Genomic DNA, 13547 nt, shown 5'->3' with positions numbered 1-13547 from the left:
TTTTGAAAAAAACTTACATATAATTAAGTGTATACTTCTTATCTCTACCGTTCTCCTCACATGGTAACTCACAAAAGAAGGTTTACGGATATACAATGAGGGATTCTAGGCATGAGGTTATTTTGAATTTGTTTATAATCCTTATATGGCTCTGGCATTTCTCTATCATAATGCATGATTTACATTTCACTTACCTACAAAGTTCATCAAACTTTTGATTCTCTATCGTAATTCTAACATAATCATTTTTCGGGCCAAAAGATATCAACAAAATCATTCATAAAAGCTTCTTTTTTTTACTCTCACATTAGCCTTTTGGGTTAGGATTGTAGTGGTGGTCTTGAGCTTGTGTTCCGTTTGGATTTTGCCTTCGAATTATACTGCCCTCCTTTTTTAATAGTAATTTAGTTTCTTTTTTTTAATTTAGGAACCATGAACTCTGGGTGCAAATTATTACAAAATCCAAATGCAGATTGAAGCAAATGATCAATTAAAAGAAAACTTTAATCCAACGATAATTTCGATAAATGAATGAAATTATTACGAACTTTAAAGCCTTTCCAAGTATTAACATATAACCAACAAATTAAATTAAAAATATTTTGCAAAATGAAAAGGAATTATATAGAAAGGCCACCGAATCCACACAGGTCAATCCGCTCGGGGGCTCCTTCATTAGTTTGTTGATGCATTGGCGTGGGTTTGGTGCCGTCCTTTCTCCTTCTCCTTCACTTCGCTTCCCTGCGTCTTGTCATACGCAGGGTGGTTTTCATGGATCAGCTGATCCTGCTGTGTCTTCGGTAGAGACTGGTTTCCTGAAAATACCCCTCCAAATCCTTCCTCATCGGACCTCGTCGCATACCCTTCCCCAAATGAATGAGACATCGCATCTCTAATTAATATACAACAAACAAAATGTAGTACCCAAATTAATAATACTAATCCCTCAATATGAATCAACGAATCAAACTTGCACAATAAGTCAATTGATTTATACATTTGATGTGAGAAATACAATTCGAATATCCGCAACAATTATCATAAACAGTTGATTATATACCGTAATTATCATAAACAGTTGATTATATACCGTATTTGATATATTGTCGATATTCTCGTGTCATGTGGGAAATGCTGATTGAATATTGACAATGCACCGAGTAGTGTACAAAAACCAAAAACTCGAGAAGTTAACATATGAGATAACAATAAGAAATGTGTAGACTAACCCAGTTTTCTGCTGGTTAGGGTTTTGTGTCTTGTCCATGTTATGTTTAGTATCTGGATCGGTAGAAATAGTTGCGTTCTGCCTAAACCGGACCCCGGAAGCTTTTTGGACCAAGTTTGAGGGCGATTGGGTTCTGAGTGATCTTATTGCATGAATCATGTTTTGCGTACCTTGTAGGAATTTCTGCTGGTTGCTATTTATGCACGAAAACACACAACATAACTGAGGATGAGGCAGTGAATATATGGCGGTGAAAGGTGAGGCCAAAAAATCACCAAATTGTGTCCGGTTCAATGGGGACTGATCCTGATTTCAGTGAGAAATTTAGTTTCATGTCATGACACGTAGTGGTGGAATTTGGCAACCACAAGTGGTAGCCATTGCTATTAATATCAGTCTACTTCATCCCCTACTAATATAAATTCAACACTTTACTAGAGGCCCACAAACCAAGATAGCCAAAAGTAGAAGCCCAAAATGTTTCAAATAATTTTTGTATGGTAGAAATATTCGCCAATACACATGCCCAAAATATTTCAATTAATTTTTGTATGCTTCGATGTTTTGAGTAATTTTTGTATGTTCAGATTACACCAACATGTAGAAATATTCGCCAATATACATGCCCAAAATGTTTCGATTAATTATTACCCAACTTGAAAGCGTTTCTAGATACACACATTTACATTACATAGCTAGATATAGAGCCAGTCAATACAAATAGTAATATGGGTCGTCCTCCTCGCTCCATAAAAGGGATTAGCAGAAATTAAAAAAACATACAAAAGCGAAAATTAACAAATCTATATATATATATATATATATATATATATATATATGTGTGTGTGTAGTCGACTCTCGTATATATTAGTTTAGTTAGGATGAAGCATTTGTCTGGTGTCGCCCTTTCTCCTTCTCCTGCACCTCACTTCCCTGTGACTTGTCCACAGCAGGGTGGTTCTCATCCTGCTCCGTCTTTGGAACTGACCGGATTCCCCCATATACCACTCCGAACCCATCGTCATCGCACCTCGTCGCATACCCCTCCCCAAATGAATGTGACAAACTGTCCCTATCCCTAATATATAAATATTGTACATTCAAATAACATTAGCCAACTTAAATTAAATACACATCCAACTTACTTTCAAAGAAAATGGGATAATTAATCATGGTATAAAGCCACTTACCTAGTTTTCTCAGTAGGGTTAGGCTCTGGCTTGTCCATGTTCTGCTCACTATCGGACTCGCTGGAGCGCAGGGTTGTGGTCTGTTTGAATCGGACCCCGGAAGCTTTCCGTCCCAAGCCTGGCGGCGGCGGCAGAGGCGTTGAGAATGTCAAAGCTGCTGATTGGGTTCTGAATGTTTTGAATGCATTAATCATCTTTGGCATCTTCAAACTTCTACCGCTTTCTATATATATATATATATATATATATATATATATATGCCGGTGAAGGGCTGTGGATGAAGCCAGCACTATTGTGTCCCATTTTTGTTGGGGAATTTTTTTCATTTCAAGTCATGACACGTGGCGATAAAGTGGACAGGTGTCTCTTGTCTGAGAGGAAAATTTGTGTACGTGGGCTTTCAACTGTCCATGTCGTCCATCGTCACAACCCATTGAATCTTCTGGCACATTTGGTACTGCTAGAAGATAAGGAAGAGCACCGCCAAGGTGTAACATCAGATATTTATTTGTTGTACTTGTTTAATTCGTTGCACTAAAGTAACATCAGATATGTATTCATTGTACTAGTTTTATAAACTTAGTTCTAAATTATATTTTTCATTTATAATTAGTTTTTTTTTTTTCATCAAACGCGCTACGTGGGATTTATAAAGTTTTTATATATTTTATTTTGAAATTATATATAAAAAATTTATTATTAAAAAATTATATGATTGCATTCATAATTCAGTCAAAAAAGCTATTGGCCAAAAAAGACCAATACAAATTAACCACAAAAAGGCCATTGTAATAACGAAACGGTCTAACATTAAAATTAAGACAATTTGATGCGTCTCACCTAACGATCATGTATGATGGAAGAAGCTTTGGTATAGGCATCCCAACTAAGATTGCAAACTTAGAATAATTAAAAAGAGATAAGGCTTGAAAAAATAAAGTCATAACAGTACAAATAAAACTCTCACAAAGGAGAGGTGAAAACTACACAAAGAACTCAAATAGTTTATGCAACTTATTCCAAACATAAAGAAACCGCACAAGTTCTTGCAGCCGCCCGTGATAGTTGGATGAAAATCATAACAAAACAAATACAAATAGGGTAAACCATTTGCCTCTGAAAATGGGGAAAGAGGTGAAGGGAGGAAGAATAATGGATTCCTCCTAAAAGTAAAAACGGCTCTAAGAGTGTTTTTTGGGAGAAAAGAAGCTAGAGTTTTTTCTCTGTTAGACGGGTAATTATATTTTTCTAAATAGTCGTTTTAAAAAAATTTCTTTATTATATGTATTTTTCTAGATATCTGTCTCAATAATTTACGTACTATAAAAGAAAAAAAGAAACTATCATCTGATAAATTAATATCTCCCTACATTAGCCATCTGATAAATTTTTGGAACACAATGTACAAACTTAGCCTATAGCCCAAAATTGGATGCGTTTTCAATCCTTGGGAGAAAAGCCCAAAATTCTTTTACCCCTAAAGTAGCCCAAACTTTCTTTGCCCACAAAGTTGGCTATAGCCTCTATTGTCGACCATGACTATTGCTTATTGAACTTAGCAGCAACTTCTGATCTTTTGGTTACATTCACTAACACAATAATTATAACTGCTAATTTCTAGTACAAGACTACTAAGGCTTCTCCTTACATGGAACGAATCATTCCTCTTTGATATTTACCGATTATACTTTGACGTGTTGCAGACAATTTTCCCTTCTTTTTTTTTTTCTAGCTTTAATGGGTTATTTTCTATAAATGTTTCGGACTTAATTTGAAGTTAATGAAGAACGACTCCGAATATAAAAATGATTTTGATTTTGAAATTTTCCTTTTTGGAAGAATAATTTTTCATATAAGTTTTGTGTCGAAGCTTAGGAACGTAAATGAGACGTATGTTTACTCTCTCCATTTCAACACTCCACTATTCTTCAATATTTTTATTATTTGTAGTTGTTATATTCCGTAACACGCCAATGTATGTATCGATCGAAATTCAAATTATTTGCTTATTTTAGAGGATGATGGTGTAGGTTAATCTTGCTAATTTGAAATTTCGATCTTCCAATTAAGAAAACAATCCCTCTTGATCACTTCAGAAAAGTTAGAAATCAAACTGAAGTATGATCACAGAGTTGATTCAAATATGAGATGATACTGTCGTCGACGTAGATGAACACGTCTCCTTGCGCAATAGCAATAGTATAAATACACAACACATGCATACATCTGAGTCATGACCCAGTCAGCCACTGTGTATAGATGACATGTCACTTTTACATTTTGATAGTAACAACACAATCGCCAATGTCTCCTCCCTCCGGAAGGAAGAAGCACAAGGCTGGGATGGGACCACTTTGCACCATGCATGATGTCATCGTCAGAGCACATTCTGCTCATCTCTGATAAAATCACCCTCCCAAAAACGTCAAATTCATCACCAGTACCCTAGTGAAAAAGTGTAGCACCAAAATCTCCCTCCTGCTCTATTCGCAAATTGCGCAACAGCAGCAGTCACCTCCTCTCGCCAATACAGCCTCTCTCTTTCTAGCGGTGGTGTGACGGTTTGATTACTGTGTAGGCTTAAAAGCCTCAAAATCTCGGAGGCAACTGATTTGGTACCCTATCATAATTTTGATGTACGTGACAATATGTGATTGACTTAAAATGCTGTTAACATGACATCCTGCTACACCAAAGTTGTTCTCCGTTTGTGAGGCACTCACAACAGTGAAACAGTTGCATCCCTCAAAATATGAATTTGGGTTGATGAGACTCATGCAATTGCACGCAACAAGCAATCCTATCTGTCAAGTACTGTAGGTTTTGAAAAACCAGTCAAGGTGACTTGTTCAAATGTTACCAAATCTCCAATGTGCACTGTTTCATTACCGTTGTAGTAAAGTTCTCACCTTTTAACCCCAAAGCTGTAAAGTAACTTAACTACATCATCTTCAAACTGTACGCAAATAATCAACAAAAACTTCGCACACTTTATGACCTCCTTTTAATTGATCCTTCTTTTTTACCATTAGAAGCGCCTCACTAAAGTCTAAAAGATAATTATGTTTAGTAATTGTCTCAAGTACTGGTTAATCTAATCCCAAAAGACTCAATTTAAGTTTTTGACCAGCACACTGTACTTTTTCTTTATAAAAAAAAAAACAAATATGAAACTCAACGGGTGCTACTATTTCCACCCCGTGTCATATTTTCCTACCCATCTTATACTAATACGTGTAGGAAGTGCTTTTGACTGAAAAATGTGTGTTTAAAATTTTCCAGTCGAACTATTTATAACCAGTTAACCACGGCCTTAGCTGTCAAGTTCCCAAATCAAAGGGGTCTTTGGTACAATTAGTGATGAAAAAGGCCTCTTTCAAGTAATTAACTTGCCAAATCACACTTCTCCAGTTACGAGGAGAAGGACATTTCACAGGATAGTGCCAGACCAGCAGAGGGGCTTAAAGGGTCCATTTCTTTGCAATTCAATATGGTGTTATTCTGCTGAGGACGACATAAGAGGGAGTGCTTTGTTTTTTTACAGGTAACAGAGCAAGAGATATTGAAAGATACTTATACCAAACCCAACATAGTGATATTTATTTATAATTTATAATTTTTTTCTTTTTCTTTTTTGGGTTTAAATGGGACCCTACCCTAGAAGGCAAATCAAATTTCTATATACTCAAACGTAGCTTTTACAATGAGGCTTGAATGGTCAGAGTCACTCGGACCATAAGCAGAGCATTATCATGCAGTGCCACTGCCTTCTTTGTCATGCTTTTGGCCCATTTATTTTGTACAGAGAGAGAGACTAGGAAAGGGGTTGGTTCTCATCCCCAAGTCTGTAAGCAAGAGAGCCAGAGAAGGACTGATCTCAGAGTGAAAGGGACATGCATTAATATCATAATCAGGAAGAAAACATGGCCCATGGATTGAAAAAATAGACACATTTACACATTGGATGGGCGAGAAACTCCAATGCTCAAGCAAATTGCCAAGTTGCTTTAACTCCAAGTCATTGTCTTTTGCGCTGGTTTAAGGAAATTGATTACGAGGCAGAAACAAAAGCAGCAGCCTTTGAATATGGAAAGTTGAGCAGCAGGAGTAAAAAAGATCTCTGCTGGCAGATCACTTGTAGCAGGTCGTCTTCATCAAGAGACCAATTACAGAAATCACAGCTTTGCACGCTCAGGTAATGGGTCTTCATCAAACCCTAATTACAGTCTTACAGAGACAACCTGATGGATAATGAGGCAATTAAAACTGTCAGAAATCTATTACACACTGCTACTGCTGCTGTAGGTCACAAAAATCTGATGCCTGCCTGATGGCATAGGCATTGAAATAAATTGCAGAGCCACAGCCTCTGTGAGGTAAACCAAACTTGCAGCCATAAAGCCAGAATACTCGAAAAGTGCAAGCTTTAATGTAAAAAACAAAAATGAGATCACCAATTAACCATTTCTGACGGTAAAAATAATCTTTGTTGGACAAAAGAATGAAGCTGAACTGAAGAAATAGAAACTAAATTCAATATGAAGATTCAAATTTACATACAGAAACTACAGACAACAAAGGGAACAGAACCTTGTTACCCCTTGATTTTCAATGCCCTTTTTTTTTTTTTTTTTTTACAATTAGTCATATTTCAGAGTCTCAAACCTGTAAGAAAAACCCCAACCAAAAAAACAAAAAAAACCAGAGAAGACCATGATAACGTTGGAGAATGATGAAAAACTAGGAAGAAACTACAAAAATTAACAAGCAATTTGTGATCCAAAAAGCTCAAAAGAGTGATGGTGGTGGAGGTGATTTTATATGCTGAAGTAAAATAAATACTAACTGTAAGTTCACTAGGGCAGTCTTGAGTTCCATTTCTGATCATGAAGAAGAACAAGAAGCACTGAACTAAGACCACTGTCAATGGCGTACTGAAACTAATAGGCTTCCACCCAGTATTAAAAGACCTGGTGAAAAACCCAATTCCCAAATTGAAGCAAAACCCATTAACGCCATGATGAAACAGTGAACAGAGGAACTTCGTTCCAAGCCAGAGAGAGAAACCCCGGTGGAGATTCAATTAGAGAATACAAAGAATTGTTGTAGTTCCAAAGCAGGATCTTGGCCTGGCTCACTGCGTAATGGCTAAGAGCTACCGGCTCAAAACCGGAGCTTTCCATCAAATACTTCCATTGCTCTTTGTCTTCGAACCGTTCTCTCTTGGTTCCCGGTTGCTCCGGCCCAACCACGCCGCCAATTCGACGACCCAGTAAAAGCTTCTCCACTTTAAGCCTCTCCGGCGAGTCTCGGGTCATGTTCGGCTCCAGCGACTCAAACAGCGCGGTGTAGTACTTCAACGCGTTCTTGAACCGACTCGTGAACCCAACCCGGCTCAAGTTCGCTTCGTACTCGCCCAAAGTCACAATCTTCGGGTTCAGCGATTTAGCTAGTTTCAGAGCCGATTGAACCGCCGTTGGAGTCTCGTCAAGTAGGTTGTACAATTGGAGCATCAAGTTCACAGCCAAGGCCTCGTCCGGTTCTACCCGGAAGCACGACTCGTCGAGCTCATGAACCGGAGTGAGAATCGGTTCGAACTCGAAGTTCAATTCCAGAAGCTTGGCAAAATCGCGCAGTCGATTTCCAGTAGCAAAAAGCGAGGCCGCCGGAGATGTCCCCAGAGACGGAGCCGGTATGCCGGAGATCCGAATTCTGCTGGGCTTTCCGGTTGACCTGGTCGCCAAGGCCTGCAACAGAGCGGCCCATTGGACCCCTTGGACGATTCCGAAGTCGACTATGTGGATCTTCGTCGCTCTCTCCGTCGCTTCGAGAATGGCCTGGTTCGCAGTCAAATGGGCAAACTTGGAATAGGGGCAAGCGTCGTTTAGGGCCTTGTAAGAGAGAGTGAAGTCTTCGCAAGCAGTGTCGTAGGTCGTGGTGGCCGCCAAGCTTTTCTCCGATTGCAGAGACGACACTCTGCTCTGCAACGCTTCGGTGAAGTAAAAACCAACTCTTTCAGTTGGATCTCCGCGGTCTGAGACCGATTCTCTGAGTCGAATCAGTGATTTGACGGCGCGGTCCGCGTCGGACTCGGCTAGCCGGGCGCAGTCGAGTAGGGCCTTCAGTAGCGGCGGCGCTGACTCGATCTCCGGTGACCTTGACGAGACCCCGACGGCTTCGTTTGGCTGCGGAGGAGGGTCTGCTGATTTGGCCTGTTTGACTACAACATGCGGTGCTGGTGGCGGCGGAGGAGGGGCGGTCCAGGCTGGCAACTGGTTCTGAGTTTCAGAGAAGATGACTCGGTTGAGATCGGACGGTGGGGAGCAGGGATTGCTGAGTCGACTCGGGCAGGGGGGTTGGAATGGATCGGCACCGTAGAGACCGAAATCAGCATTGCTGCCATGCCACGTGTCGCAAGCAGAGGGCAGATTAGAACTATCCGTTGAATCCCCACCGCCTATGATACTATCCATCCACTCGTCCGAGTCGAACTCGGCCGCGCCACCGCCGCCTAAATCAGAAAACCGGAACCCAGTGGGGTGGTGATCCAAGTTGGGAAACGGAAACCCAGGCTCCCCGCCGGCGTCAGAGCTTCCGGAAAGCTGAAACGGGTCGGTATACCCCGACCCGGTTAATCCGTAGCCCAAATTGGGGCTGTGAGTGTTGTTGGGCCAGGGAGTGAGAGAGAAAGCGCCAAGCGGCTGCTGTTGGTGGTGGTGGTGCTGCTGTTGTTGCTGCTCCTGCTGCTGCTTCTGCTTGATGACTTGCTGAGCAATCGCCATTAGATTGCCACTGTCTGCACACATATATGCCATTCTCCGGCCAAATCCAACCGGAAACCGCTGCACTCACATTACAACAACACAAACCCACAATCAGAACATAGCAGCCAAGTGAGTTCCAGAGTGAAAGACTGAGACTTTATATAGTGAGAGAGAGAGAGAGAGAGAGAGAGAGAGAGAGAGTGGTACATACACAACTGGAGGTCCAGAAACAACGGGATCACAACTTGGTTTGCTGAGCTAGAGAGAGAGAGAGAGAGAGAGAGAGAGTAGACGTTTGTATAGAGCAGAGCTTTGGTTTATTATTTAAACAAACAGGATTTTAAGAAGGAGAAAGCAAGCAGAGCAGCTGAAGCTAAAAACTTTCAAAGTACTTGAACCCCAGAAGGAGGACCAAAAACCAAACCCAAGGCGCTCGCTGGCTCGCTGGCTGCTGGAGCTGATTAAAGTCCATACAAAATCAGCAACGGTGTGGGACCCACTTCCTCATTTCGCAAAAAGATTAAAAAAGAAAGGCATTCCCAATTTTGAAAACCAAAAAAATGAAAAATTAAGAAATCATGAGAGTAGAGGGAACCACCTTCTCCCACCCTCCCCTACTAAAAAACCTAGGCCCTCTTTTCTGCGCTCTCTCTTTCCTTTTTTTCTTTTCTTTTCTTTTCTTTTTTTTTTTCTTTTTTTTTTCCTCCCTCAGTGACGTGGCGCCCATATGAGAGTGGGCCCCGCCTACTCAAATATGACAACACCGTGTCACGAACGTCCACGTGTGTAGGTCTTTTTTATTTTCCTCCCGCTGTGTTCGGGCCATGTGGGACCCCGGGGCTCTCGATTTTAAACGGCGCGTCCATGTCACCGTCTACGAGTGACGTCATGGGGTCTGATCTTTTAGGGAAAAGGTGAGCGAATCCTGGCCGCTCGTTTCTCTGACTTACACAAAAACAGAAACGGACTGCGTTACCTGTCTGCTTCATCTCTTATGCCCGATGCGTGTATGCAGTTGGCGCTTCGTACGACATGCAATTACTGTAGTTTAGTCGTGGACCTGAGTCAAAAGGTAAAAATGTGGATCCAACAACAACGAATGGTGAGGTGAGGTGAGTTTAGAATAGATTTATTAGCCATAATTACTTTTTGGATTTAAACATTACATGATGTGTCTCTACTACCTTTCCTAGTAGAAATCGACAAAACAGAAACAAAAAAACAAAAAAACAAAAAAACCTTTCCTATTAGAACTAAATCAAATTTTTCGAAAGAGGAAAAAAAAAAAAAAAAAACTAAGTGAAGTTTTGTAGTGGTCTCAATTTCAACTAAGTACAAAGTGTTATGCTGATCTGAGTCACGCCACGGTCTATAATGATCTATAATCATCAATGGTTGAAATTACTTCATGTGCCCACTTATAACTGACGTTAGCATTCTCTTATGAAAGAAAACACCACATCATATCATTATCAAACTTTAATATTCAAATATAATTAATGTAGTAGTACTATTTTTCATTCAATAAATCAACAATTAGTTTCGAATTAATTACGTGTATTTTAAATATCGAATGAGGTGGAACGAGAAAGAAACCCAAATTCGAATTTCTCTCCTTCCTTAATGTAAAAACAAAACAATTTTATAAGGCATGAAACTAGATCAAAAAGAGAACACAATGCAAAGTATAGTCAAGAGATAAAAAGTGAGTCAAGGCCCAAGGGTGGGGGTGGAAGGGGTGATTTTTAGATAATAAAGGGTGGAGATAAGGGGAAAAAAAGGAAGAAAGAGCATAGAAAGGTGAAAATTTGGAGTGGGCTTTTTTTAATGGGGCAAAGTGGGGAGGGAGGGAGAGACTCGCAGGCAGATTGGGGTCCGTTCTTTTTGGCCGGTCGGTGGGCCCACTTTAAGACTACATGGGCCCTCTTTGTCAAGGACTAATGAGGAAAAGTGGGTACAGTGTGGTCCCACGTGGACAATCTTGGACCAACCAAAATGCAACAACTGAGAAAAGCAACGGTGCACGAAACTTTGACGTGGAACAAACAAACCAACGGGCAACAAACCCAGTGAAAACAACGTCCACGGTGGGCTTTCGGAATTTGGTGGTGGTGCTGGTGGAGATGTCTACCACATTAACATGATTTCTTATGTTACGTTTCATTCAAATGCAAAATAAATAAATATATAAATATATAAATATAATTATATATATAATCAAAGATTCAAAAAAGTGAGAACCAAAATTTCTTTTTCAGAATCTGAGACATGTGTTGGTGGTGTAAGTCAACGGATTCATTATGTTGAAATGTATTTTTGTTGGAAAATAGTCATTCAATTCACAATTTTAGGTTTTTGGGAAGTAGGTGTTGAGATCAGAAGTCCTTGTTGGCTTCAGAGCAAGTGAATCGGGAAAGTTTTAGGCGTATCCAGTTATATATAATTGTATTTTTATATCTCCTGTCACGTTTAAAAACACAAACAAATAGTGGGAAATTTTTTCTCCGAATTAAGATGTGATAATAAGTAGAGGTCAACCAAATGTGTTGTTTTTAGTGATGATCACTCGGCAATTGGGACGTGGATTTGAGGTAGTGTTGTAGATGGGAAAGGCTGTGAAAGAACCCTTTATACTTTTTAAATATATTTTTTTTTCTGGCTCTCTAATTAAGATTATCAATTAATGATGTAAAAGCGAAATGGACAAAGATTAGAGGGTCTTAGTCCGCCGTCACTAGTTGGGTTGATTAGACAATAAATCAAAGCAGTCCATTGCTTAGCTTATCTTTCTCATTTGGACTAGACCCACAACGGATGCACATCCTCCTTTATCATTTCTTTTTCTCCATCCACTTTTCACACCTTCAATTTAGTTTAACCCAAGGTTCTCAAATTCTCATTTCTCACTATCTAATCAAGATTTATTTTACTTATTCTCATGATTCTACTTCGCAATAGCAATAATTACTATATACGTAACTTATAGATATCTATTACATTTAGCACTATTAATTTATATGTGATTTTTACATGCATGTTGTGAGAGAGAAAAGTTATATAACTGATTCACTTTTTTTTAATCAATCACATTTCTTAATGACGCTAGCTTCCCCTTCTTCATATTCGAAACAATTGTGAATCTTTGGTAGTTTAGCTATTGCATCACGTAAGCAAATCATCATAATTAATACGTCCAGTTCATGGAATTTGAAGGTATTTAAAAAAGAAAGAATTGTGAAGTACGAGTCTATAAATAATCATAATCAAATTTGTTTCCTAAATTTAGGGTTTGGGGGGTTCGAATTGTATAGTGAGCAGCTGGACCAATTCAATAATAGTTAATTGTACAGTTGAATCTGCCTAATGCAATATAAGTGAAGGGTCATTTTGTAGTATAGGCTTCAAATTCAGAAGATATCAATAGCTAGGATAATAGGGTAGAAAGCTATTATGAACAACTGAAATTAATAATTGGATAAAAAGGACTCATTAGTGTAGTGATTTGAAGTATTTACTTTTTCAGGTAAAGTCATGGATTTGAGTCCTAGCATCCGTGTAGTGTGTGTGAGTTTATTATACTATCGTCTATCTCAATATAAAAGATCCTAAAAGCAAAGAGTTAGTGAAACTAAACCATTAATAATTAGGGTTAACTCATAGAGCACTAGAGTACACGCATATAACAATTACGCATGATGGATTAATTAAGCAGTAAGCAGCTTATAGCTTAGTCAACAATCTGATTAAGATCCAGCACTGAAATAGTATTTTGTTTTAAAAAGTTATACAGGTATGGCTAATAGCTGCGGGGCTGTTGCTAGCCTGAGATAGTTGAAAATTTTGAAATTCAGTCGAAAATGAAAGCAACAACCACTAGCATTACAATACTGTATGTTCTACAAATGGCCATCTCTTGAAAGAGATATTTAATATTTTCTAATTAAGTTTTTATTTATTTTAAAAACAGCTTACATATGATGACATGTTATATCCCACATAACTTTTGCATTATGTTATGGAAATTGACTCTAACTTTATTTCGGATGGACGTATTAATTACAATAATATTATTTGGACGTTATTACAGTGCGGACGTTATATATTTTTTAATATATTTTTTTACATTTTTATTTGTTTATAATGGCATTCGCACAATAATAACGTACAGATATCTGAATCAGAGAATAACTATACATATATATATATATAATTTTTTTTAATAGCTAACTTTAGACAGTGGTGAATGGGGTTGGGAATAATCAAATATTGAATGCAGGTTTATGATCAAGTACTTAAGTACTTTGGCTAATAATTGAGCGTAGTAATACACTTTTTATTTTATTTTATATGTACTTATCTTATTTA

At 38.7% G+C, this 13547-nt stretch overlaps 3 protein-coding genes across 3 annotated transcripts; all 3 read right to left on the bottom strand.

Annotated features, from left to right (window-relative positions):
- Positions 1-485: 485 nt before the first annotated feature.
- Positions 486-1498, bottom strand: LOC117635652. Its single transcript, XM_034369989.1, has 2 exons — positions 1230-1498; positions 486-892 (listed from the first exon to the last, which is right to left on the bottom strand). The coding sequence occupies exons 1-2, from the start codon at positions 1385-1387 to the stop codon at positions 676-678; spliced, it is 375 nt and encodes a 124-aa protein (XP_034225880.1). The 5' UTR covers positions 1388-1498; the 3' UTR covers positions 486-675.
- Positions 1499-1847: 349 nt separating this feature from the next.
- Positions 1848-2644, bottom strand: LOC117635573. Its single transcript, XM_034369876.1, has 2 exons — positions 2419-2644; positions 1848-2306 (listed from the first exon to the last, which is right to left on the bottom strand). The coding sequence occupies exons 1-2, from the start codon at positions 2619-2621 to the stop codon at positions 2105-2107; spliced, it is 405 nt and encodes a 134-aa protein (XP_034225767.1). The 5' UTR covers positions 2622-2644; the 3' UTR covers positions 1848-2104.
- Positions 2645-6926: 4282 nt separating this feature from the next.
- LOC117634542 (SCARECROW-LIKE protein 7) lies at positions 6927-9779 on the bottom strand. Its single transcript, XM_034368693.1, has 2 exons — positions 9394-9779; positions 6927-9260 (listed from the first exon to the last, which is right to left on the bottom strand). The coding sequence occupies exon 2, from the start codon at positions 9231-9233 to the stop codon at positions 7428-7430; it is 1806 nt and encodes a 601-aa protein (XP_034224584.1). The 5' UTR covers positions 9234-9260; positions 9394-9779; the 3' UTR covers positions 6927-7427.
- Between the last annotated feature and the right edge of the window lie 3768 nt (positions 9780-13547).

The sequence above is a fragment of the Prunus dulcis genome, chromosome 7 (assembly GCF_902201215.1).
Source record: "Prunus dulcis chromosome 7, ALMONDv2, whole genome shotgun sequence".
Lineage (NCBI taxonomy): Eukaryota > Viridiplantae > Streptophyta > Magnoliopsida > Rosales > Rosaceae > Prunus > Prunus dulcis.
The sequence above is the reverse complement of the archived record's forward strand: the minus strand, read 5'-3'. Positions and strand labels throughout refer to the sequence as shown.

Bases quoted from the DNA above. Each gene is read 5' to 3' on its own strand.
- LOC117635573 (XM_034369876.1), bottom strand. From the start codon at position 2,621: ATGCCAAAGATGATTAATGCATTCAAAACATTCAGAACCCAATCAGCA. The intron at 2,307-2,418 runs GTAAGTGGCTTT...TTTATATATTAG, and splicing joins AACCCTACTGAGAAAACTAG to GGATAGGGACAGTTTGTCAC.
- LOC117634542 (XM_034368693.1), bottom strand. From the start codon at position 9,233: ATGGCATATATGTGTGCAGACAGTGGCAATCTAATGGCGATTGCTCAG.
- LOC117635652 (XM_034369989.1), bottom strand. From the start codon at position 1,387: ATGATTCATGCAATAAGATCACTCAGAACCCAATCGCCCTCAAACTTG. The intron at 893-1,229 runs GTTAGTCTACAC...TATATTAATTAG, and splicing joins CCTAACCAGCAGAAAACTGG to AGATGCGATGTCTCATTCAT.